The following is a 26738-nucleotide window of genomic DNA, read 5'->3' as shown; positions in this document are numbered from 1 at the left end:
CCATGAGCTGATGCCTGAGGAGGTCAAATGTTCTTGTCTACAAGTTAGCAATCTTTCTAATGTAGATAGATAGATAGATAGATAGATATATGGAGAGAGAGAGAGAGAGAGAGAGAGAGAGAATGATGATATCTCTAGGGCATGCTATGGTAACCTGAAGGGTATCCAGAACCGAAAATGAACCTATTCAGAGCCTGAAGCAACCAGCCTCTGACCTGCCTTAGGCCCTGCACAGCTACCAAGAGCTGAGTGTGTCACTGTCTTGCAGCCCAGCGGGGTTCTAGGCATACCAGCTGGCAAGTTTGGGTCCAGCTGGGTTTTCCCACTGCTGTGAGAATCAGACAGACCACTTAACTAGGTGGGTGATCTTGAGTTGGGACTTAACGTCTCAGAGCATCATTTTTTTTCATCAGCCCACAGTGGATAATAATACTTAGCTCGTCTCACAGGGTGGCTGCCAGTGTGTGTGTGTGTGTGTGTGTGTGTGTATTATCTAGCACACAAGTAAAAAGCTAATAAATATTATATTTATTCCATTAATATTATTTATAATACTTTGAATGTTTTTAAGTCTTATGAAGTACGCTGATGACAGACTATTTTTATTTTCCAAATGGGGAGATATACACAGAGAGGTGAGTGACCTTCTCCAAGTGACAGAGTAGATTAGTTCCAATTTGAAGTAAATCCATGTCTCCCATCTCCTGGCACTTCACTGATTTTTCCTAGGCCACTGTACCAAGTGTCTTTCAACCTTAGAGCAAGCAGCTCTTTCTGACCGGGCTCTCTTCTCTGTTTGATACTGAATTTGTTCCAGTGTCCAAACTGCTGACCAGTTCTCTGAGGCAGGTAGCTTTAGGAAACCAGTAACTTTTAAGCCACTACTTATAAAATCAGTGCAATACACCTTCCCCTTATGGCCTGAATGTGTTAACATAGTTTACAAAGGGATCTACTTTGCAATCCAGCTTGGCACAGGACTTTAATGTGTGATATAAGTGTAACATCTTTTCCTTCACTAGGGTATGATACTGATTAGGAAAACTAACCATAAAAAACTCAGTGTGGGAGAAGAAGAATGAAAGAGAGAGGAACAAAGAAATGAATAAAGGAAGTAAAAAGAGAGAGAGAAAGCAAACGACAGGGAGGGAAAAAGGTAAGGAGGAAGGGAGGAAGGAAAGGAGGGAAGAAAAAAGAAAGGATGGGGGCCAGGTGCAGTGGCTCATGCCTGTAACCCCAGCACTTTGGGAGGCCGAGGTGGGTGGGTCACCTGAGGTCAGGAGTTCGAGAGCAGCCTGGTCAACATGGTGAAACCCTGTCTCTACTAAAAATGAAAAAAAAAAAAAAAAATTAGCCAGGCATCATGGCAGGCGTCTGTAATCCCAGCTACTTGGGAGGCTGAGGCAGGAGAATCACTTGAACCTAGGAGGCAGAGATTGCAGTGAGCCGAGACTGCAACATTGCCCTCCAGCCTGGATGACAGAGACTCAGTCTCAAACAAAAAAAAAAAAAAAAAAAAGGAAAAAGAAAAAAGAAAGGAAGGAAAGGAGGGGGAAGAAGAGAAGAAAGAGAGGAAAGGGTGGGGAGAGAGAAATGGAAGATATAATAAATGCTATAAGGAATGTTATTAAGAATGACAGATGCAAAGTAAAATAGGCAATGAAAAGACAGAATCTTCAGGTAAAAGCCTACTAGAGATGTTGGGCTCCATTTTCGTTTTCCTGCCCTAGTCTTCAACTTAGAGAACATAAATTACTACCTTTGTCTATCTGAGGTAATGAGAACACGCCTCCTGGAGAAACCAAAGCCCTCCATGGACTTCTTCCCAGTCAATAAAATCAGCCTGAGAACAGCGCTTAAGACACATCTGTTCCACACTCTGCAGACATTACAGCAGCTCAGAGTAAAAACTATAATCCTATAAAGAGGATTTAAAATGAAGAATGAGACTCCCAAAATCAAATATTTTGTTACCTGCATTAACAAAATGCAGACTCTGGCCTTCTCAGTGTGGATTCAAGATCCTTTTAAAATCCAGATGAAGGTGCAGTTGGTTATGTAAAATAAATTCCCATTTGGGCAATTAGATTTGATTTCCTAAAACACTTTCACTCTTAAGAAAACATCAGGACGGATAGAGTGCATGGATGAAATCTTGTTTTTCTTCCCCAAAGCAGCATCACTTCAAGAAGAGAGAAAAAATCAGACATTCTAAGATAGTCCTGTTGACTTAAGGTGATATTTAGGAAAGGGTACCAAATAGGCTCTCAGGAGACTCGAGTTCTTATCCTTGCTCTGCTATTAAACAGGTTGCCTTGGATGAGGCATGCAGACATGAGCTTGACTTCTAGCACCAACCCTACCCGTGTTTGGATAAATGACTTCACCTCTCTGGGTGGGCTTCAGTTACCTCATCGGTGAACAATGGGGACAATGATACCTTTTTCTGAGGGTGCAGACAAGGATTATGGAGTATACTATATATAAAGGGTTGAACTCTGCTTGGCACACTATAAATGCTCAATACATATGAGCTACCATCATCATTATTTCTTACAATTATAACCAGTCATTGTAAAACTCCTCTCTCACAAATACTCAAGAAGGACTGAACTAACACTTTGTTAATAAAAATATAACAGACCTTGCCATAAAGGGAATTCCAGAGACGCCAGTCCCCAGCCAAGCCTCGGCAACTGTTCTCAGCTCCTGCCACCAGCAGCCAAGGTCAGCCAAGACTTCCCCTTTTAAACCCAACCCCACAGGGCAAGTTCCCATGGCCCCTCCAGGTCATTTTTCCTCTGGAATAAGCCCTTGTGAGGAGATAACAATCTACTCTCTTCCAGCAGGACTGTAGAGTGGGCAGTAAGGTCTTAGAGCTGCCTCCCACCCACGCTCCCTCCAGTATATGGGTGTGTTTCTAGGACCCTCGATGACAGGCATGCCATTGAGACAAAGAGAAAGGCCTGGGAGAAGATGGACATCTTGAGGAGCCATGCAGTTTCTTGGCTCTGAGTCTATTGAAACTGGGCATAGTTTACCAGGGTTGGCTATTCCAAACCTCTGAACTGCTACAGATGAGAGTCTCAAACACTCCTTCTTTTCCTCATCATCTAAATGTACTTAATGACCACTGAGGTGTACTTCCAGTAGGTCAACTTGGGGCACTCCCTTCAAAATGCAACCCACAAAGCAGAATACATAACACATCGAAAGCACTGTCTTCATTTTCTTTATTATCTTTGGTTTAGCCCTAGAGGGACAGATACAAGGTAGGAAAAACAGCAATGTGGAGTCAGCAGTAGCCCAGGGCAGCATTAACCTGGGCAGAGAGGCTGCTCTGTTGTCTGAACTGGAGAATCAAAGCCAGCTATGTGCATTCTTCCCTCCCCAGAACTTCACGTTAACCATTTTAAAGATGTCATTATCAAAGGGCCTGACAAGTGATGTGGCCTGCCCTGGGTCAGAGCGGATGGGGGAATGGACTGTGGGGGGCACCCTAATCCTAGCCCCCCGATAATGGTCTCTTAATCTTCAACAGCGTTCCAGACACAGATAAGTGCAAATAGATAACAAGCCAGGAGCAAGAGAATGGGGAGGGGAGGGACAGCATTGGACACGAGGAGCCCTAGAGCATTTCCATTCTCAACGAGAAAGGTCAGCCGGGTCTGTGTAGCTCAGACCTCAGTCATCTGTGCACTACCTGCGTGATATCTGACACAGCCCGCTATAAACTGTGCTGTTATTTGCTTAATATTATCCTTATATAAATGTATTTTAAAAGAAAACACTATCTTAGTCTCATAAATTCTAAGCTAGTATTACTTGCCAAAAATAAACAGTGAACCTAGGAATGAATACAATAAAAACATCACTAAATTTTGTCTACATTCTGCTGCCTTCGAGAGGGTTCTAAAGGATGATCTTGGATCTGTTATTTTGTTAAAAAGGAAGAATATCACGGATCAGGAAGATGTTAATGAGAAACTAGTAGTAAACAGAGACTTTTTCCTTGATCTACTCAGAAGATTTGAAAAAGAACTAGAAAGGGGACAAAATGTGTCATTATGTGATTCCATGTTATTTAATGCCTTCTTCTAGAACCCCCCAAAACGATCTCATGAAACAGCTGGAACCATCTCTGCTACTGAAGTACAGGCCCATATGTGTCCACATGGGCCTCTCAGAAGCAAAAGCAAGACCCAAAGTAGAGTGACGGGGACCACCCACATCAGGCAGTACAGCAGAAGGATGAGATTACTGGGGACCATGCTCTGGGTCCAAAGCTTGGGGGGATGGGGAAAGAGGTAGGGTGGAGTAAGGTCAGGTGTAGGAAAAAAGATGCCTTATCAGAAAATAAGATACCAGATCTGGGTAAGTGAAGACATGTGGCAAATCTTTAACTGGGCTTTTGGTTGGAAAAAATAGAAAGGTTCCTGCCTGGGAAGAAAACCAGCACTAAGAGCAGTCTTTGAAGCCACCCAAAACTGTAGGTAGCAACTGAGGGAGTCCAGAAGCCAGGGCTGCATTAGCATCTCTGCCATTAAGTTATTCTGTGATTTTAGGCAACTAACTTGATCCTTCTTTGTGCCTCAGCTTCTTCAGCTGAGTGAAGGTAAATCTTTCTAAAAAGGCCCATTTATATATCTGTAAAGTATAGATAATAATGCCTACCTCACAGGGCTACTGTGAGGGTTAAAGACATGATGCAGGGTTGGGTACTCAAAAAAGACTTCCGGCCGGGCGTAGTGACTCACACCTGTGATCCCAGCACTTTGGGTGGCCGAGGCAGGCAGATCACGAGGTCAGGAGATCGATATCATCCTGGTCAACATGGTGAAACTCTGTCTCCTCTAAAAATACAGAAATTAACTGGGTGTGGTGGTGTCCCTGTAATCCCAGCTACTCAGGAGTCTGAAGCAGGAGAATCGCTTGAACCAGGGAGTCAGAGGTTGCAGTGAACCGAGATTGCACCACTGCACTCCAGCCTGGTGACAGAGCAAAATTCCATCTCAAAAAAAAAAAAAAAAAAGACTCCTAAGTGGTAGGCATTAGAAATATTACTACTGTTCCTACTACCGTGCTACAACTTTTATTTTACTGCTGTTATAATATCGATGTACTGTTAAAATCAAATCCAAATTGCAGTACAAATATAAGGCAGCTATTACCATTTTATATAAACTGCTTGAGAAATCTGTTGCTCAGGATCAGAGTATAAAGTCCAGTATGGATTAAAGCCAAGTCAGTGCTCTAGAGAGCTAATTTCATGCCCCTCTTCGGTCTGGATTTATATGATAGTTTTGTGTTTTATTACTTGTTTGTTTTGCTTTGCATTGTTCCTTTTTAGGCCTCAAATACATGTGCCATGGGCGGAAGCTCTCTTACATATGCAGACTACAGAAGTGACATCCAGCTTCAGTCAAACAGGGTCTCTTGTCCCGTGAACCCCTGGGCCTGTGCAAAAGTCAAATGCCTATTCCATCAGGACAAAGTGCCTAAAATTCAACCTAAGTCTTTATTCTAAGGGTAAACGAGTTTAATAATTCATTCCTGAAACATTTGCTTGTGTAAACTAGCCATGAAGTTGAATAGAGAAGGTGAAGAGAGAAGTAAAGATAAAACAGTAAGAAAAGTAAGCCAGAATCGCAAACAGTAATGTGACCTAAAAAGACAGGGTAAAACTACAGAAAGACAGTAAAATGATCAGTGGTTACCAGTTGGGGTGGGGGGTAGGGCAACAGGGAAGGGATGAACTGGTGAGTAAGTGGAGCACTGAAGTGGCTCAGGGCAGTGAAACTGTCCTAGATGATACTATAATGATGGACACATGACATTTTGCATTTGTTAAGACCCATAGAACTACTCAACAATGAGCGAGTTCTCATGTAAACTGGACTTTCTTCAATGTATCAATACTGGTTCATCTATTGTAACAAGCATACCACACCAATGTAAGGTGTTAATAAGAGAGGAAACTTGGGGGTGATGAGGGAGTGAGAAAGAGTCTATGGACGTTCTCTGTACTTTGTACACAATTTTTCTGTAAACCTAAAATTTCTCTTTTTTTTTTTTTTTTTTTTGAGGCGGAGTCTTGCCCTGTCGCCCGGACTGGAGTGCAGTGGCCGGATCTCAGCTCACTGCAAGCTCCGCCTCCCGGGTTTACACCATTCTCCTGCCTCAGCCTCCCGAGTAGCTGAGACTACAGGCGCCCGCCACCTCGCCCAGCTAGTTTTTGTATTTTTAGTAGAGACGGGGTTTCACCGTGTTAGCCAGGATGGTCTCGATCTCCTGACCTCGTGATCCGCCCGTCTCGGCCTCCCAAAGTGCTGGGATTACAGGCTTGAGCCACCACGCCCGGCCTCTAAAATTTCTCTAAAAAACAAAGTCTATTAATTAAGAAAGGTGCAGGGAAGGAAGAGACAGTGGGGGAGAGGCAGGCAGAAAAATCTTTTGTCTGGCAGAGATTAAAGGATCCACAGAGGCCTTGCCTGAGTGAATCTAGGGTAAATAGCTGATTTGTACACGTGGGTATGGCCAATGGCAATTATGATCACAGTGTGTTACAATAATCCATAACTCCCATTTACTGAAAACTTCTTATTTGCTGAAAACAGGTAGAAGCTTTAAGTACAACTTGTTCAATTAATTAATCTTCAAGTGCTATGAATTATATGCAGCTATCATCCCCACTGCACTGATGAAAACGTGGAAGCTTAGAGAGGTTAGCTCATGGTCCAACATCACACAATCACTGGGAGAACCAATGGTACTGATGCAAGAAATGCATTTCCATAAGAAATTGTGAAGTTAGGCACCCTCCTTCCTCTAATGCTTAAGATACTGGAATAAGGGATGCAAAAGGCTGCCAACTAGGAAGTTTCACCTTTACTATGTAGGAGCCCTAGAAGGATCTTCAAAAAAATAAGTAAAATAGTCAATCTTAGGGTCAAAAAATCAAGATGACAGAGGCCCATGCTGGAGATAAAGGAAGGAAAAACTTAGAAACAGCAAGTGGCAGGGGGAAAAGGAAAAAAAAAAACAACAACAAAATAAGAAAATACCTTTAGCACTCAGGGTGCCAGCAGGAAACAGATAAAATTATTAAGAAGTTATTAAGGAGAGTTTAACAAAGAAATTACTTAACAAAGTGTGGGCAGTGTTTAGGGCAAATAAATGGATATGCAGCATTCAGGGCCTACCAGCAGCAGGGAGCCATTTCCAGGGCCAGAAGAGGGAAAGGGGAGGGAGTAGTTATTGGAAGTGGAGACTGTAGCTGTATGGAGGGGGCTGCCTGGCAGGAGCTGTAACCTTCAGCAGAGACATGCAGCTGCCCCACAATGACCTAGTGACAGGAAGGAATCAGGGGAAAATACCCTGACTTCAGTATTCACTCTTCCTCTAATCTGTTATTGGTGCCCTAAGAGCTAAATCAGAAGCCTAAGGGCAAAGAAACCACCTAATGTACACCACACATGGAGTATGGAGCAGGGTAGACAAAGGTGGAGAGGGTATCTGGGGATGCAAGCAGGAAATACCCAAACCAGGCCCTGAATAGCCAACAATGGGATATGATTTAATAAACTATGATATCACCACAAATACGGATTACGATTATTACGGCCATCTCTAAATCTACATCATGAACTGAAGAAATATCTAAAATAGGTAAGTTGTAGAGCAATACGCAAAATATGATCCAGTTCTTGTCAAAGCAAACAAAAAATGCTGTATGTAAATATGTTTATTGTATTTTTGTGTGAGCTGATCTGGAAGAAAGTTCTGGAAGGATGCACATCATATTATTAACATTGGATATTGTAGAAAGAAAGGATGCAGAGAGAGGTTGTAGGGGTCCTTTTAAACTTTTTCTTCTCTCTCCTCTATTTATTTACATTATTTCTCTAGTTGCGTATGTGTAATGTACTTTATAACTTTTAAAAGGAACTTAATAAAGAAAATTATAAAAAGGTAAAAGAATGTGGTAATTGCTGTGGTCCAGTGTGACAGGAAGAATATGGATTAGAAAATGCAATGGCACACTGCAGAAGAAAGTGTCAATCAACTAAGTAACTGAAGAGGAAGGGAAAGTGACGCAGATGCAGACGTGCCAAACCAGACTGAATTTCAAAGTAGCATGTCTAGGGAGGGCCCATTAATAGACACAGGAAACAGAAGAAGGACTAACAAAACTGAAGTGTAAGACTAAGAATAATTTTGAGGTACCGGTCAACCATAGAGCCATGTAGCAGGTCACTGAAATGGTGGCCTGGGATTTAAGAGAATGGTCACGTGTTAGTGGATGGGCTTGAGTTAATGCCACACTGAAAGTGGCTGTGCCAACTGAAAGGCAGAAAAGAAGGGTGGAAAGATCCCTAGAACGGGAGTCGGGAGCCACGGATTCTGGTCAAAGTTCTGTGATCCCTTTTGCCTTTCCAAGCGGCTGTGCTGTTAATGGTACCCAGTTCCCTCTTAAGAAGCAGCTCTCTCCTTTCATCTTTTCTGACTGACAGCTGGCTTTGACAGGGCCTTTACAATGACAGAGATGTGGAGTGAATTCCCACCCTATTGCTTCTCAGAAACAAGAAACCTTTTCACTAAATCTGAAAGCCTGCCAAAATGCAATTCCCAGAGGAGGAATGCGGGCTCAGGCCTTGGAATGTGTGAGAAGCACCTTCAAATGACAGGCAATAGCTCCCCATCTATTTGTGGAGGCCACAGGGATTCTTCTTCAAGTCTGACATTGTACTTTGAAAGCTGGTGGGAGCTTCTTGGGAATTGTGGTCATAAGCACACAACCACTGGCTTATGCAACTTCCTAAAACTGTCCGTGGTGGGCAAGACTAACAGAACACTTTGCTGCGGTGCTCCAGTCACACCAGGAGGCCATGAAAAGGGCCCCGTGGAGAGTGTGGAAGGAAGAAATTGTCTCAGAGACCACAGATGTCTTCCAGTTTGCTCTGCCTTGCAGTCCAGACCTCAAAGATTAGTTCTGTCACACAGGAGTGCAAAGAGAGTCCTCATCATTAAAGCAGCCCAAGAACCCAAGCGATCAATCAGTGCCAGTTAGCCTGAAGGAATGGTGGGAAAGGGAAGGGCTTTGGAGTCCTGACTGTAAAACGAGAAAAATAATATCTTTTTCAAAGGAATGCTGTGAGCATTAAGCCCAGATTTTGGTGCGTAGTAGGTACTCAATAAATGTGAGTTCCTTTAGAAGCTAGAATCTCCCTAAATCTTCTCAGGTCAAAGCCTTCTACCTGGTGCCTACCTCCCCTCTCCTTTATCCCTGAAAAGTAACTTGACTTTTCATTTCTTTTCAGTTTGGTTTGATTCATACCATATATCTTAACTACCTCTCTACAACAACCCAAACACACTTCCTATAAAAGAATATAGGTAAGGAAAGAAAGGGAAGAGTTCGCCCTTTTTTTCTGGTTCCTTCTTGACAAAGCAGACAATGGTCATGACTGATTTTCCTGGTTATAGGCTGCCATCTGTCTGTCTAAAAACCTATACACCGCAGTTCTGCTTTCATTGGATAGAGAGGTGGTTATTAAAGTAGAGGCTATTTTTTATTCTTTGGCCCTCAACTTCTTCAAGTTGTTCTGATAGATAAAACTGCAGATGCTCTGAGAACAAGGCCTTCAAGAGTCAGGCAGACCTTGAATGAAACAAACACTTGAACTAAATACAAATGAGACACCACTTAAAAATTATCAGAACTCAAAAATCAGAGACAACTGGGTAGTTAATCCTAGAACAAAAGGTTTCCTCGCCTTCAATAAAGATCTAAGGCTTTACTCATAATAGGCACCTCCTGGAATGTATTCGAGACTGCTTACTATTGGCAAAGACCATGTTAACATTATGGGAATACATTCTCTGTGCTTAAAACCTCCAAGACTTCATCCCTTACCTGCAAAGGCATAAAGTTGCCCACTTCTCTTCCCAATGATCACTCTTTAACATTCTATGAGTCTAACAACAGGCAAACAATCTTCTTTTGGAATAGTCTACTCTTTTATGATGTGTCTCTGCTCAGAAATGTTTCAGACTGAAGTATACAGTTACGTGTTTTATGTCTATCAAAGCAAGATGTATGTTGTAACATGTATTAAATTTTGTCCAAAAAATAGCAAACAAGTTATCATCTTTGCCAGTCATCTCAGACACAGCCAGTTTTCACCTATGTGTTATCACTCTTCCCCTGTTGCCCCAAGTCTTCATCTTTCATTTATCATTCCATTCATTCAGGGGTAGACTGAGCTAGGTTTTAGTGATACAGTGACATATGACACAGAGTCCCTAGGATCATGGAGCAGATAGACTAACAGCCTTTTGATAACCCTGTTTCCTTGACACCTGTTCTCTCCAAACCACTTAACCCAGGCAGAGAAACATTTGTCTAAATTAATTCATTCACTCCTTCATCTAATATATGTAAACGCCTCCTGTTCACAGTACTAGTGATACAATAGTGAACAAAATAAAATAAGGCACTGCAGGGGCTGAAAGTGCAAAAAATAAGTAAGTTACTAAATAAGTAGAATAATTTCAACAGTGATAAGTGAAATTTAGAAAAAGGATAAGGGGATGGTGAAGGCTAGGAAGAGAGTCCGGGATATTTGGTAACATTTTCAAAGAAGGCATGTCTAAGGAGCTGTCTCCTGAACAGACGTGAATAATCTGAGTCTCAGGGAGAAAAAAAAAGCAGCAAGTACAGAAGCGTTGAGCTGGACTTGAATGTGTCATGATGGGAGGATGGCTGATGCTGAGTCACTGACAGTCGGTGGCAGGACTGGAGACCAGAGAAGTAGGCATTGCCACCCCACATGGGACCTCAAGAGTCATGGTCTGGGTTTTAGTTGAAGTGTAATGGGAGATATTTGACCTGGGGAGTGACTTGGTTTGACTTACATTTTTAAAGGACCACCTGGTTATCATGAATAGAGAATGAATTTCGGGGTAGGCAAAGTGGAACCACAGAGAAAAGTTAGAGAGTTCTTGGAGTAAGATGACAGAGGCTTGAATGAGGGCGATGACAGTGATGAAAAATGGTGAGAAGTGGTTGGCTTAATATTCTACTCTAAAGGAAGAACCAACAAATATGCACAGCTAATATACAGTTAGCTGGGACTTGATCCCAGTATCTGTTGAAAACAATGCCTGTCTACCTCTTACCTTGACTATGTCTTCTTTCTAAATATCCAAGTAAATTTAACCTATATATTTCAGGATTGATAGACTTCACAAGTTTAAAACAGGGAGGAGGCAGCTTCAACAGCGCCATCTACATTCAATATTTAAAGCACTTCATAGTTCCCGTATCATAACATCTGGATTTACCAGCAGCTCAGGTTATTTTGATTATTTTTTTGGATTGATTGCCTATTTATCTATCTAATCACTGAAAATATGTCTTTGTAAAACTCCAACATAGATAGCTTCCAAGTCTGCTCCTGTTATAGATTTATGGATCTGGTTTCCTTCTTTAGCAAATGCAACCTAGTGACAGTTGTTGCTTCTGTCTGATGCATCAGATTTCTTCACGGCCCATGGCACATCACTATGAACTTTAATTCTTCATTATATGTAGCTGTTCATTTAGACATGTCAAAGTGTAAGCCACGGGGAAGACTGTACTGAAATCTAATTACACTATCTTTTTAAATTTCCCCAATCTCTGTTTTTATCCTAAAATCAAGGGCCAAATATTTCTTGTCTAATCAATTAAGTGGATTCCAGGTCACTGAGACTTTGGAGTACATTTTTTTTTTATTTCTCCTAACATTAAATAACTTGATAAGTAAGCAGCTTACATTAACCTTCTTAACAGGAGATAGAACAGTACAGTAAGTGAGGGTTTTCAAGGCTGACAAGAAGGTGAATTTGGAGTTAGTTCTGCCAGTTAGTTAATAATGATGGAACTTGAGACAAATTAACTTTCTGAGCTTCAATTTCCTCATTTGTAAAGTGGGTTAATAATAATTATGACATGGGCATGGTAATATAATTGAATGAAATGCCATATACACAATTATGATTGAAAATCAGTTAGCATGGGCTCTGGCCTGCCATAATTTCTTATAAATTTTATTTGAGGCTCCCTTTTCCGCTCTCTGAGAACTTCTCAAGTTTTAAGTTTTTAATTTTTTCATTCTTCGTTCTTCACTTTCTCCCTTTATGACTCTGCTAGGGCTGCCACAACAAAGTACTATAGGTTGATGGTTTTAACAACAGAAACTATTTTCCCAAAGTTATGAATGCTAGAAGTCTGAGACCAGGGTGTCAGCAGGCTTGGTTTCTTCTGAGTCCTCTCTCCTTAGTATGCAGATCAAACTCCCCTAATCCTTGTGTCCTCACATAGTCTTCCCTCTGTGTGTGTCTGTGTCTGTGTCCTAATCTGTTCTTCTTATAAAACTCCCCAGTCAGAGTGGATTAGGGCCCATCCTAATGACCTCATTTAACTTAATTACCTCTCCGAAGACCCTGCCTCCAATACAGTCACGTTCTAAGGTACTGAGGGTTAAGACTTCAATTACTGGGTAGGGGACATAATTCACTCTCCCCCTCACTCTCTGCCTTCCTCAACAAAAGTTATGAGAAAAGCACTAAACTAGAGCAAGGAAAAATGAGTCCTATGCCTCATAATTTTTTAAACCTGTTTTGCTATATGACCTTGGTAAACTATTTTCCCTTTTTGATCCACATTTTCTCAATCATTCAAATGAAGAGCTTGGAATAATTGGTTCCTTTTCTCTTCCTGCCCCTAGCCAAACAAAGCTAAGTTTTTCCCATGATTTCTCATAGCAAAAAAGTGTGCTGAGATAGAGCATGCAATGAAGTAAGTGAAATGAAAAGGAAACAAACAAAACATACCTTCTTTGTGGAATAAACCCAGGATGAAGTCCCTAGAAGCAGAAGATTATATTCAACTGTCTTAAAACCTTCTAAGTTGTCGAAGGCCCTTTCTCTCTATAAGGCCATAATTTAAACCAATTTAATTGGATAAATTATGGTTTATCCAAAAACCCCACTATCAATTTATCAGTATCCCCAAACAAAGTAATCTCATCAAGATTTGAGGCACCAATTCACTTTGAGGGAAAAAGTGCATGATTTCAAATAAAGGTCTCCTTGAAAGAATTAAGCGGAAAAATGTTTTAAAAACAAACACACATACACACAGAAAATGTAAAATTAAAACCAGCTTCCAAGCTTATAGGTTGAGCCAGTAAGGAGTGGGGAAGAACTGGCCATGTTTCCTCTCCAGCTGTGTAGCTTCAGGTCCCAAGACACAGTGTACCTCTACAAATGTCAACAGCCTCAGCAAGACAGGGAGGAAGGCAAAGGTGGCAGTGAGAAAACAAATGTGCTCATTCAAGAGCTGGAGGAAATGAGAGAAAGCAGAGTTTTCCATGTAAAATGGCATAACTAATGAAGGAATGAGTGGTGACAAGAATATAAGGCTAAGAGTAAAGACACTGCGATTTCAATCTGTAGTCTGATACTCATGAGCTGAGTGACTTCAGGCAGGTTACTCAACCTCTCATCCTGGCGTAGCTTTTAGTTTGGCTTCAACTAAAAAACAACCGACAATAAATCTGTCATTTCATTTTTGTTGTTAATGCAAAGATCATGGAAAATATCAAAACAATGCAAACAAAATGAGATTCATTTAACTAGATTTTCCAAGGAATGTAATAATATATAGCTATTAAAAATTAAGTTATGGAAGGATATTTAAAACATGGAAAGATGTAATATATTGTGCAATGAAAAGTAAGGCATAAAAAGCATAAAAAATATGTGGAATCATTTTAATAAATGGCACATATAGTCAAAAGAAAAAATCTAGATGGGTATACTGAAAGTTTACAGTGGTTCTCTCTGAGTAATTTCATTGTAGCTTATTTTTATTGTCCTTACTGTCTGTGCTTTTGGTAAATTTTTCTACAACGAACATACTTATTTTGTAATAAAAAAAAGCCTTAGTTAATTTTAAAATCCTTGTGCCCCACAGTAAAACAGATAGTAGCAAAAATGCAAATTAGGTGGGTGCCACTTGGTCTTGGTTTTATGATCCATAAGATGGGGCATTAGACTTAAAAAAAAAAAAATCTTGACCCAACAATCCCATTACTGGGTAAATACCCAAAGAAATATAAATCATCCTACTATAAAGACACATGCACATGTATGTTTATTGCAGCACTATTTACAATAGCAAAGACATAGAACCAACCCAAACAGCCACCAATGATAGACTGGATAAAGAAAATGTGGTACATACACACCATGGAATACCATGCAGCCATAAAAAGGAATGAGATCATGTCCTTTGCAGGGACATGGATGAAGCTCAAAGGCATCATTCTCAGCAAACTAACACAGCAACAGAAAACCAAATATCACATGTTCTCACTTGTAAGTGAGAGTTGAACACTGAGAACACATGGACACAGAAAGGGGAACAATACACACCAGGGCCTGTTGGGGGTTGGGGAGTCATGGAGGGAAGTTAGAGGATGGGTCAATAGGTGCAGCCAACCACTCTGGCACATGTATACCTATGTAACAAACCTGCACATTCTGCACATGTATCCCGTTTTTTTTCAAGGAGAGATAAAGAAAAAAGTAATCTCCATGGAGACTCTGAAAGTCCGAATTTTACAGAGTCATAGTAAGTCAAACCTCAAAAGAATCTAACCTAAGATTTAAGAGAATGGGGCATGCAGTGTGGAGTATGAAATGAGAAGGTGGCATTTAAATTCACGTTAGGAACAATCCCTAATTGGTAGTTTTGCTAATTCAACGCAAAGATGCTGAAAGTGGTGGGATTCTCCCTGGCAAGTTGTTTGTGTAAGTACAACAGTGTGGAGTAGCTTTGGACATGCCAGAAACAAAACTGCTCTTAACAGGAAGGCTAGAAGGCTTCCCAATGCCAAGCAGTGCTAAGGAGTCCATTCGCTTTGCAGAGGAGGGGCACCAACTGTTCTCCATGTCCCCATAACCTACACCACTCATATCTTACAGGAAACAGGTGCAGAGAAGGACCTACCCCTGGACTTGAAGTAAGTGAACTCCAGTTGGAACCAATGTCTTATGACTCCAGAGGTGGGAGAGGGATAAATTATTATCCCTCCGGAGGGTAATTTAAGGTAGCACCATACTGTGGGGTTAAAAATGAGGGCTCTAAGTCATATAAACTTAAGTTTGAACTTTGGTTCCATCATTTAAGCCTTGTGTGATATTAGGCAAATTACTTAATCTCTCTAAATTTCCTCATTAATAAAATGGAAAGAAAGACCTGGTTAAAAATCTATCTACCTAATTAAGTTGTTTTGAGAATTAAGTGAGATGATGAATAAAAAGCACTTTACACAGGGTACAATAAATGTGAATTATTCTTATTATTAAACTAACTTTTCCCAGAACTTATGATCAATAAATATCTTTTATGCAATAAAAAATAGCAAAATGAGTTTATCATACCTGATTATATTATATATGACACTGTTATAATGCAGTGTTCTTCAAACACCTTCTAATCAAAGGTTTTTGGTTCCATGAATATACTTTGATTCTCCCATTTTGTACTCCCTTTAAAAGGCTTTATTGATTACCATTACACATAAACCTATTGAAATCATGAACTCTCTGATTTGTACCCAGAGATAAGCTTAGTAAAATCTGTGTTAACTGGCCCCACCCCTCAAACTAAAGAATTACATTTAGAATAAAAATTAGTAATAAGAATAGCTCCAAATGTAGCTCAGAGAAAGCTGACAGGTGCAGTGGGGTAAGAGACCAAAAATCTTTTGAAAGAACACACAGAAACAAAACCATTCCATGTAAATGTCCAGCCCTAATAGGGAAACAAAAAGAACTATGAGCTGCTCCTTAACCAGTGCTTCCAAAATACCAAGTTTGCTTTACAAATGCAGATTGGTCTATCTAGTTGCTGCTAATAACTCTAATGACTTTATAGTTTATGTGCAAAGGCAGAAAGAGACCTCAATTAAGATCTATATTGTATCCTGGTTCAAAGAGTCATGGTGACACTTTCCTCTATATGAAAGAGGACATAAAGGTCTGTATTAATTCTTTTAAATCATTTGCAGTAAGAGAAATGATGTCTTTGTTGCAGGCAACAAGTATCCAGGTAGGCCCCTGAAACAAGCTCAGAATGAGCCCAGATGCAGAATCTGGAAGAAAGAGAGGACTGGAGGCCAGAGAAGAAAGAAGTCAAAGTGATGGGTGGACTTTCTGCCACATGTGCCCAGGTCAGGCCCTGGATTACAACGGCTTGCTTGTTCTGCTAAAGAGCTGTCATGTTTGTCTTGGCCCAGTGATCCTGTGCCTTAGAGTGTGGCCTTATTTAGAAGTTAATATTCTAAAAAATTGTCAAATGGAAGATTATATACAAGAACAAATTGGTATACTTTCAGGTGATCTTCTCTCTTGAAATCATTCCTGCAGGTAAGTGTTAAATACACCCACTCCTTAAGCAAATACAGAGGGCCTAATATGTGACAACCAAAGATTAAGTGCTGGAGATTCAGTGGTAACAAAACAAAAACCATCCCTATCCTCATGGCATGTACATGGCCATGATTGGGCCTTTGAGGGTAGATTATTTCCATTGGATGGCAGTCATCATACTTAAAATATTAGCAAGAGCAGCTGAAAAAAGAGCTTGGTGAGCAGATACAGACGCCGAGTTGTTTTTGATTTGTTTTCTTGTTTGTTTGGCCAGTCTAGATTTTGGGCGCTTATAGCCTTCATGCCCTTATCAATAGTAGCCTTATCCTAAAGAAAGACTGTATGTGACAGTAAATGAATCATGGTATCACTGTAATAATGCTCATCTGAATTAATACTAATGCTCTGCCAGGCAGAAGATCTATCAGTCATTATTATTCCATCTCTCCTCTGCACAAAATCTATTAATTAAGTCTACTCCCTGAATGAGAAAAAGGCTGGGACTTTAAGTGTAAAAAGCAACCAAAGCCCCTTATATACAATACAGATGTTGGCTGGTCCCTCTGAGTTTCAGCCAACAATGGCTGCTCTCATCCACTTTCTCCCTACTCTCTATTCCCTCACAGGAAGGGCTTAGAACTCCTCTCTGTGAATTTGGAACGAAGTGAGGAGGGGCTGGCTCACAGGGTCATTTGCACTGGCAGGGACCTCAAGGATCATCTGGTTCAATGCCCTCATTTTACTGATACAGAATCTGACAAGGATAATAAGGGTTTGCCCAAAGTGACAAGTAAATTAAAGGCAAAGGCAGGCCTGAACCACTGTGTGCTGATACTCCCTCCAGGGTTCGCTTCCTTATTCTGCATCCAAGAACAAGAGGGCTCCTTTACTCTACTAGTCCAAGGAACTCTTTTCTTAAAAAATAAAATCTCATTTTACCCTTAAAATCTCATTGTCCAGCACTTCCAGAGAAAAGAAATAGTAATTAGGCCATGAGAAATGTTGCCCTTGAATTCCAGATGTTACAAATAGGTTCCTGGACCATTCTACTGTGGAGCTTCCCCATCTAGCTTAAAGTGCTGGGTGTGTCCTGCAAATGTTTCTCCGCGTGACTGAAAGGAAACAGACAGCCTGGCTAGGTCTGGGAAGAAGACAGGGATAGAGAGTGAGAAAGGGCCTTAGACCCAGCTCTGCTCTGAAGCAAGGCAGAAAAATAGCATCTGCTTTTCCACCCTGTACTCATACATGCTCCTGGGCAAAAGCCAGAAGCTAACTCAGACAGCTGGCAGAAGCAATGCATGAACCACTGTTACGAGGACACACAACTCACTTGTTGTTCCAATGGTGATGTGATAGGGTTGGCCAGACCATCTCCAATCCTTCCACTCTGTGAACACTGACCCACATTTAGAGCTAACAGGTGTGGACAGCTGGAGATAACGGCGGGAGGAGGTAGTCACCTGTGCCTATGGAACTACTGCTTTCTTGCCTATGAATCTAATTTACCTCTGCAGGGATCAATCCCAGGCTCTTGCTTTTTCAGCTGTGTGACTTCAGTCAAATTACTTAGTTTCTCTGAGCCTCCCTCCAGAATGCAAAATGATGGTTAATAACTGTAGCTATAAGAGTTGCTGTGAGTTAAATGAGATAATCCATGCAGCTTTCACTAAGACAGTTAACAATAATAGCTCCACCATGCTTAGTCCCATATTTCTTACCACTAAGTTCCCTACAATCTAATTAACAGAAGAAAGTTCCTCAAGAAAAGTAGTTTTTATACTGGGCTTTATGTAGGGACTGGAACCAAAAGAAGAGGCCAAGTTGAGAGGCTCATTCTATTCCTCCAAACTAGCTTTGGCTTTTTTTGAGGGGTGGGAGGATACCTGTGTTTCATATATTGAAATAAGCATATGTTGATGAAAGAGGGACTTCACAGCAAAAGGAGTCTGAAAATACAGGAGTCTGTTTCTCTGGGTTTTCCAAGGCCTTTCTTATTTGTTTCTCATTTGCCTAGAGAAAGTGGGAGAAAAGGCAAAGTTGAGCATTGATTTGAGGAGGGAGAAACCAGGGAACAGTTCACCTCTCCTATTAACATCCATCACAGGCCGGGCACGGTGGCTCATGCCTGTAATCCCAGCACTTTGGGAGGCCGAGGAGGGTGGATCACCTGAGATCGGGAGTTCGAGACCAGCCTGACCAACATGGAGACGAGATCAGCCTGACCAACATGGAGAAAGCCCGTCTCTACTAAAAATACAAAATTAGCTGGGCATGGTGATCCAATCCCAGCTACTCGGGAGGCTGAGGCAGGAGAATTGCTTGAACCTGGGAGACGGCGGTTGCTGTGAGCCGAGATGGAGCCACTGCACTCCAGCCTGAGCAACAAGAGCAAACCTCTGTCTCAAAAAACAACAAACAAACAAAAAAACCATCCATCACAAGAGGTAATGACATATTCAAATCTCCTGTCTCCTTCTGATTAGATGCACTGATTTCATCAAAGGATGAAAACATTTACACCCCAGAGACCCATTCTTTGTAAACATTTTGCAGTTTTTCAAATGTAATAAGCAAAAACAAATGGCCCTATAAAATATGTCAATAGGTAAAGAACAGAGGACCAATTAGGACAGAAGGTTTTTTTTTCTTTTGGTTGTTGTTCTTTTCAAATTTAGCTTTTTTTTTCCCCCCAACTGAAGAAAAAAGAGCAGACAAGCCACTAAAACACGAGTTATGAAGAAACAGCTGAAAGGATCTTCATAACCTGTGTCACTCTAGGCCAGAAGCTGATCAGGACTAAAAAATGACACAGAGTTCAACTAATTTAGGAAAATGCCCTCTATTCAGGTTAAGGGAGCGTCTCTATATCAAAAGTTCAAAGGTGGTCTAATGGCCTGTATTGGACTGTCAGAAATGACAAGCATAAAATTCTTAGGAACACTGTAACGTAACTAAACAACAACAAAAAAAGTTTTTACATAACACTGTTTATTTTTGTTTTGGAAAACTCTTATTTTAAAAAAATCATTCCCTAAGTAGTCTCTTTCTAACCAGACCATTGTCAAATCTTCTTTTATTAATTTCCACATTCCAAAGTAGTTGAGATTTTATAAATATAAATCAGTGTCTGCTCTCCTGAACACATCCAGAGTTCACGGACCACTTTCACGGCCACTGTTGGAGCCTCTTAGTAGTTCAGTGCAATAAGCAGAAAGGCTTTTTATTTATAAACTGAGGGTCTTGCCACATAGACTTGAATTCTCTCAGGAAATCTATTTCTTCAGAATTCCTCCCAGTGCCCAGCTGGCCTGGTCACAGCTAGTAATGTTCGAGGCTCTTTGTATACCTGAGGCCTTCTCCGAGTATTTGAGGAAAAGGAATAACCTGGCTAAGAATCAGCACATACCTGCTCAAAATTTAAAGTAACAAATGAATACTTTAGGCAGGGCCTGGGCTGAGACTTCCATGATCAGATATCTAAGATGTTTTCCATTCCTAAGTGTTTGCTATTTTTCTTCTGTCTTTTACCCTGGAATTTCCCCTTCAAGATGCCTTACACAGAGAGAGCTGGTTTTCCGTGACTCCTCTTCTTTTGGTTTCCTCAATTCTAGTTCTCCATCTCCTAATATTTTCCTCTCATTCTTAAATGACACCCATTGAAGCAAGAGGAATGCGTAGATCCAAAGGTGGGATTGCATTTGTCCCTTCCTCTAGTTCTAGGCTCGCAGCTTAACTGCTGCAGAGATCTGGGTGTTATTCCAGTTCATAAGGTCCCTTCACTTCTCCAAACAAGAAAATAAATTCCAGTGGCACGTACGACACTCACAATTACCCCTTTCAAGGGAGATCACAGAGCTCTGACTACACACCTTAGACTGAACTTTGCAAGTTGTATTCCTAACTGGGGATTTGTCTTCCAGCAATTCCCAAATATCACACACACAACCAAACTTTCAATGCAACAGAAATGCATTATCTGCAAGACAATGTTTACAGAAATCCAAGTAGTAGTTGCAAAAGACCAGTTCTCTGTCATTTGTCTCCTGGAGGGAATTCTGGAGCTGTTTCCACAACTTTCAACATCTCAGCTGCACATGCCTCCAGGAGGCAGCTGCTACACCACGGCAGCCTCAGCTTTGAAGCCAGACAAGGCCTAGGTTTGATTGCTAGCTTTGCCCCAATATTCTCACCAGGCAACTCTAAATAACTGACTTCACCTAACCATATTTCGTTTCCTTCCTTAGCTGGGAAATGATTATCTGTGGAGGTTCTAATACGAAAATACATATAAAACACTGGAACCTAAGTGCCTAAGTATTAGGGCCTGGCCCAGTCCTATGGTCAGCTTCAAGTTGTAACGTATGTCAGAGGAAAACAGTAATCGTAACTTATCAAAAGTTTCTACCTGTAGAATTGATGGTGACTACTATTTCAAAAATGTGTTCTTATATGTACTTAATATAAAAGGTAAGAAAGACCATGTTATGGGATTTGTTGACAGTGACAAGAAAAATATGCCTCCCAGCAGTGGAGATGGTCTGGAAACCATTTGCTCTACCAATGCCGAGTAACAGTGATGGTAGAGGCAGAGGCAGAGACACCGTAAAGAGTGTGATGGTGAGGGACATGCATTTTTATTTCACTTGGGTATGTAGGTTTAAGTCCGGCCTCTAACACTTACTAAATCTCTGACCATGAGCAAACTATTTTTTTATGTTCTAAGATTTTTTTAACTTATAAAATAGGGGTAACTATAGTCCCTCTCAGACAGTATTGATTGAGTCAAGGATTCAACGAAACAAGGCAGGTAAGACATAAAAAAACATAATACCTGACACAAAATAAACATTCCACATGTATGGGCTATTATTAGGAATAATTTTTAATCAATTCATCCATTTAAGTGTCAAATAAATGATTTGACAATAAAATGTACTAGGGGCAATGGAGGCTTCTTCCTGCCTGCAGAGGGGAAGATTCTGCATCTCAATAGCAAACACACAGGATGTTCCAAGCCTAATCATTATGTATCTGTACACCGGGTCCATCGCCAGACCGTGAAGATACAAGATCCCTTGCTGTGATCTGTCGAATCCCCAAAACTGCCAGTCTCTGATAATTAGAAGCAAGGCTTGTGTTGAAGTAGAACAGATAATCCACATAGCCGACCTGAGAAGGGACAATGAAGATCTGAAGTCCTGGGAGCTACTCGGGAGAAAGGTAGCTACTCCCAGCCAACGCCAACAGGGACACAGAAATCTCCCCCTCATGTCCAGCCCTCCCACAGGAAACCAATAAAACAAGGATAGTAAGAATGCCTTAATCTCAGGAAGGCAATAAAAATAGGTAGAAGGAGGAGAAAACAAAACAAAACAAAAACAACCAACCCTATTCTGGACCCAAAACACTGGTAGAAAGTAATTCCTAGGAAGGCAAAGGGTACCAGGCCAATAAAGACTGCCCCCACCAGTCCTCAGATTGCAGCGACACCTCAGCTACTGGGTGGGGCTGCCTTCATAGAAAGGAATAGAGAGGGCATAGAAAATTCAATTCAAATTCCATAACATTACCATTTCTCAAATGTACTAGAATTGATGGTAGGGAGTATATGTTATACTTAGATCTTTAATCATATTTTCTGCACATGAATATGTATGTCTACATTGTTATATTTATAACTATATCTAGAAAAGGTGCCTCAACCTTCATAGTATATAGACAACTATAATCTTCTATAGACACACAAACATACATAAATATTTTATTCTAAAATAGATTCCTTGTTCATGGAAATGCAAACACGAAGCATGAGAAAATTTACAAATGGATTCCTTATTCCCAAAGACCAACATCTGCCTCCTGCCATGCCCTTCCTTTTCATCCCCTTGGTTTTAACAATGAATTCAAGGCAGTCTGGTTTGAAGAAATTCACAACCACTGTCTACTCCTATTACAGCTGCTGGAGATACAGCCCCAGCTTCAAGGCAGAGGCTGCTATGCAGCACCACGCCCCACACACAGAGAGAAAGGATGGAAGCCGCACTGAAAATGAAGGATGTACCCCAGGGATGATCATTCAAACAGAAACAAAAGGGAATCCACTGCAAATCTGACCCTGGGATTAGGGCACAAGCACATTTACTGGAGCTCCTAAGGCAAGTTATCAAGGCTGAATTGCTTTATCTTTCCTTAAAGGTGGCTTAAATGATACCTAGAAGAATGGGTGTGGCTCTCAATGTCATGTCACAGGCTGAGTCCAGAAGAAGAACCACTGCAGTCTAGGAGGAAAAAAAAAAATAGGTTCTCTGCCTATCCCTAACAGGAAAACTAGCAAATATACACTAGATGTTAAAGCAAGTGGCAGAAACATGTGGCATACCTCCAGCATAGAACAGCATGAGAGCTGTGGTTCCATCTCCTGAGTTGGAGAAATAAGTAAAAATTGAGCTTTTGTCCCAATCAGTTTTTTCTTTTTGTCTCTTTTCTTTCTTTCTTTCTTTTTTTGGATGATAACTTCCATAGTTCTTTGGAAAGACAAGACAGTCGGCACTAGATAATACTGTGCATTGTAAAAGATCCATGATATTTCTTCAATAACGGAAAGTGAATGCCATCAGGTAGTGGTAAAGGAGGATCGGTTAAAACCCAAAGCCTCTACCAGGCAAAGGGATCCCTGCGGGCCTCAACTTTCTCCCTGGGGAGTTTTTCTTCCCTAACACCAGCTGGGAAGCTGGTAGGGGTGGGGTGCATTTGTGTGAAGTGAAGCTCAGTTGCATGAAAAAGGTATGGTGCGGCAAAAAAATAAATAAATAATTCAACCATTTGACAATAAAATGTACTAGGGGCAACGGAGGCTTCTTCCTGCCTGCAGAGGGGAAGATTCTGCATCTCAATAGCAAACGCACAGGATGTTCCAAGCCTAAGGGAACAAGTGCAAACAGACTCGTGCCCACAACAAAACCTGGCGGACCCTGCAACTCAACTGCTGTAGCAGGTAAAGCTCTGCCCTAGGGCGGCAGCAGAGCCTTCCAGGGGCCAGCTGATCACTTCCTTTGTTCAGCTTGCAAAGATGGAGTAGCCACCCATTCCCCCACTACACACACTCGCGCGCGCACACACACACACACACACACATCTAATTCACTATAGACAAAGCACAACCGCACTGCTCCGTGCTAAACTAAAAAAACGTTAGTTTTTATTTATTCTATTTTTGTAAATGCCCATCCCAGCCTGCCATATGTGCCTACTATTTGGGGGCATCGTTGCAGCGCATCAACACGGAATCCCAGACTTGCTGGACGCCGGTGAAGACGCGGTTTCTGTACCTGATAATGGCACGTCCCCTCTCCACCCCGCCCTAGGCGCACCCTAGCGCATTTGACACCCGCCGGTCGCGGCGTCTCGGTCTCGCACACAATGGGTTGAACACTGCATGCACACAGCGTGCGCCCGCGACAGCAAACTAAAATCTGCTCTAACAACTCGGCCTTTCTTTGATGTGAGGGAGAAAAGAAATGAAAAATGTAAAGTGCATCGAAGGCACACACACACACACACACACACACAAAGTTGATCATTCCCACTGCAGCCACGTTAGCTGTCCAGTCCCATAAATGATACATTGAAATATGAGTCGGAGTGAACGCGGGCATGAAGGGGACACGGCAAGGACAGGTGGTCCAGACACCCTGCCACCCTCGCGGCGCAGGGGTCAGAGCCGTGGGGCTGGAGCTGGGAGAGGGGCGCGGTCGGGCTACGAAGTACCCCTGGGGAAAGGTGTCATCTCTCCAAACCCAGTCCGGCCGAAAGGATCCTTAGACAAAAAGCACACCTCAACCTGGGGCGGCACAAACCGACACCCCAGGCGGAGCAGGGGTCCTGGGAGAGCCGCGAGCCCCGCGCTCCTGCCTGCGATGGGAAGGGAGAATAAATAATCCAAACTTCTCCGCGCCACTATTTGGGTTTCCTCTTTGTTTTGTTTTCCTCAAACCCCAGGGTCGCTCAGTCTGTGTGGCGCCGGCTGGACTGACCGCCGCGCTCTGCCACCCGGACCCCGGGTCTCCGTCCCTCCCCGGGGACCGGGCCAGTGAAGCCGGCGGGATCCGAGCCGACCCCGCCCGCAGCGCAGCGGGCAAGGGGAGCGAGCGAGGAGGGAGGGAGCGGCGGCCACCCGGACTCACCGTGATCCGCGGGATGTTCTTCTTGCCTTGGTAGGACATGGTGGCTGCGGTGGCTGCAGCGGCTGGCTCCCTCCCTCCTTCTGCTGCTGCTCCGGCTCGCCCGCGCCTCTCCTCAGCGCACAGCGCCCCGAGATCAGGTGGAGTGAATGGTGCGCTGGCCGCGCCGCCGCCTCCGCCCGCCTCCGCCCCCCTCCCGGGCTCCCGCGGCGGCTGCCAGAGACAATAGTAAATCTCCCCGGTCCCCCTTTCACCCCCGCCCCCCCCCCCCCGCACCCCCTCCTCCACCCGCGTTCACGCCCGGGTTTTGTTTTTTTTTTTTTTTTTCTTTTGCTGTGCCAGCTGGGACCCCGTAAGACAAGAATGGCTGATCTGCGACTCCTCCCTCTTCTCTCTTATCCCTATTGATTTTCCTCTTTGCATCTGCCTCACCCACTTTTTCTTTTTCTTCTTCTTTTTTTTTTTTTTTTTCCTGATTTGCGAGTGCGGTGGAGCCAGGCTGCTCCACAGCCACCAGGGGGCGCGAGGGGCTTTTCAGGAGCGAAAGCTGAGGCCCGGGGGTGGGAGCATCAGCTACGCCCTCCCCGCCGCGGGGCCGAGCTCCGGGCACCGCCGCCGCCAGCCTGCCCCTTGTCGGATCTCCCACCTTCCCTGCCCTGGTTTCAGAATGGAGACGGTTCCTGGCTTCTCTCCCGGCACCCGCTCTCCTCCGCCATCGCGCGGGTCGAATGCGGCGACCGCGCCTTTGTTCGAGAGGAGGGCTCGGCGCCGCCTCTGCTGCTCGCCGGGTGGTAAACAGCGGCGCAGCCCCTTCAGTCGCTGGGGACTTGTCCGACTCTGCAACCTGGCGGGCCTGCTAGGGTCCCCAGGCCGGGAACACACACACACATTAGAAAATGGAAAGCCGTGACTCGCTCTCAGAGGCTGCAAGGGGCACGGTAGCAGTGGACTCAACCATTTCCCATATTGAAAAAATATCCAAGTAGTATCTTGTTAAAGAAACTCCACTGCCTGAGTCTCAGAATCAAAGAAAGAACATGAATGCTGCTCTGTGAGTAAAAAGTAGAAAACACCTGTGGAGTGGGAAGGCAGAAGCCCAGACACGTTCCTTGTGTGCAGCCATGGATTTGGAGTAGACTGCTATTGCTCCCCGTCAGTAATGAACCACGTGCACTGCTCACAATCCAGAGTTTACTTTAGACAGGGCTGATAGACGAGGGTTTTTATATGTTATTACAAGCAAAACCATGGCCCTTCAGCGATGGAATATATTGTCCTTTAGCTACCTACTAAAATCAAACGGTCAAAGGGAGACATATTTGGAGAGGCCACTGTGGGTGGGGTCTGAGTGGTGGCTGGGGGTGAGGGAGCTCCTTAACTCCAAGAAAAATAATTCCAAACATAAAATTTAAGGAACAAAAACAAGACTTGCTATGCAAAAAAAAAATAATAATTATTATAAAACCCTTTTAAGACAAGTTTCCCACCACTCCCCAATTGTCAATCTTAATGTCCTATTAAATAGAAATCCTGTATGTCACTAGGCATGACTAAAGCTGTGTTGAGGATCTTGAATTCACGTTTCCATAAGGCAGCCCGCTGATGACAATTCTAGACATCTTGTCATTAAAGTGAAGGCGTGCTTGCAATAAAGAAACTACATAAGGCATCCACAGAAAGAGGATACAGAATACTCCAGCTTGGGCTTTCCATAAACCCGAAACGAACCAGACTGGTCACATAATCCAAGGACACACAAAACCCCCCTTAAACATTCCCTCTCAAGTGAGTTAATCCAAGCTTCTGGTTATTTATGGTTAATTGGACTGAATGCAGTCTTCACAAGAAAAGTCCACAGCAGTCTCCGCTTTATTTCTGTGATACTCTGGAAAGGAGGATGAATGCCAAGCAAAGAACACCTCCGTATACTCTTGGAAAACACAAGGGGGAGAAAAAAAGACTGGGCCAAAGGCACGCCCTAAACATTTTGCTTTGTTCTTAAAGCATAAGTGCTGAGACCACTAGCCAAGAGTTGTGAAATTACAAAGCATTCTGGGGATTGGCATGCAAATG

General features: G+C 42.6%; 1 protein-coding gene across 2 annotated transcripts in view; it reads right to left on the bottom strand.

The window, feature by feature from the left end:
- The window catches only part of DPYSL3 (dihydropyrimidinase like 3), a 121677-nt gene that overhangs the window by 38967 nt on the left and 55972 nt on the right, over nt 1-26738 (bottom strand). The window contains exon 1 of one of the 2 annotated variants that reach the window (XM_023227008.2): nt 24669-24836. The exons of the other annotated variant lie outside the window; for it this stretch is intronic. Coding sequence (XP_023082776.1) covers nt 24669-24707 — 39 coding nt within the window. The 5' untranslated portion in view covers nt 24708-24836. Of the gene's footprint in view, nt 1-24668; nt 24837-26738 lie in introns of those variants that run through there. 2 annotated transcript variants of the gene reach the window in all.

This window comes from Piliocolobus tephrosceles, chromosome 4 (assembly GCF_002776525.5).
Source record: "Piliocolobus tephrosceles isolate RC106 chromosome 4, ASM277652v3, whole genome shotgun sequence".
Lineage (NCBI taxonomy): Eukaryota > Metazoa > Chordata > Mammalia > Primates > Cercopithecidae > Piliocolobus > Piliocolobus tephrosceles.
This window is presented reverse-complemented; position numbering and strand designations above follow the sequence as displayed.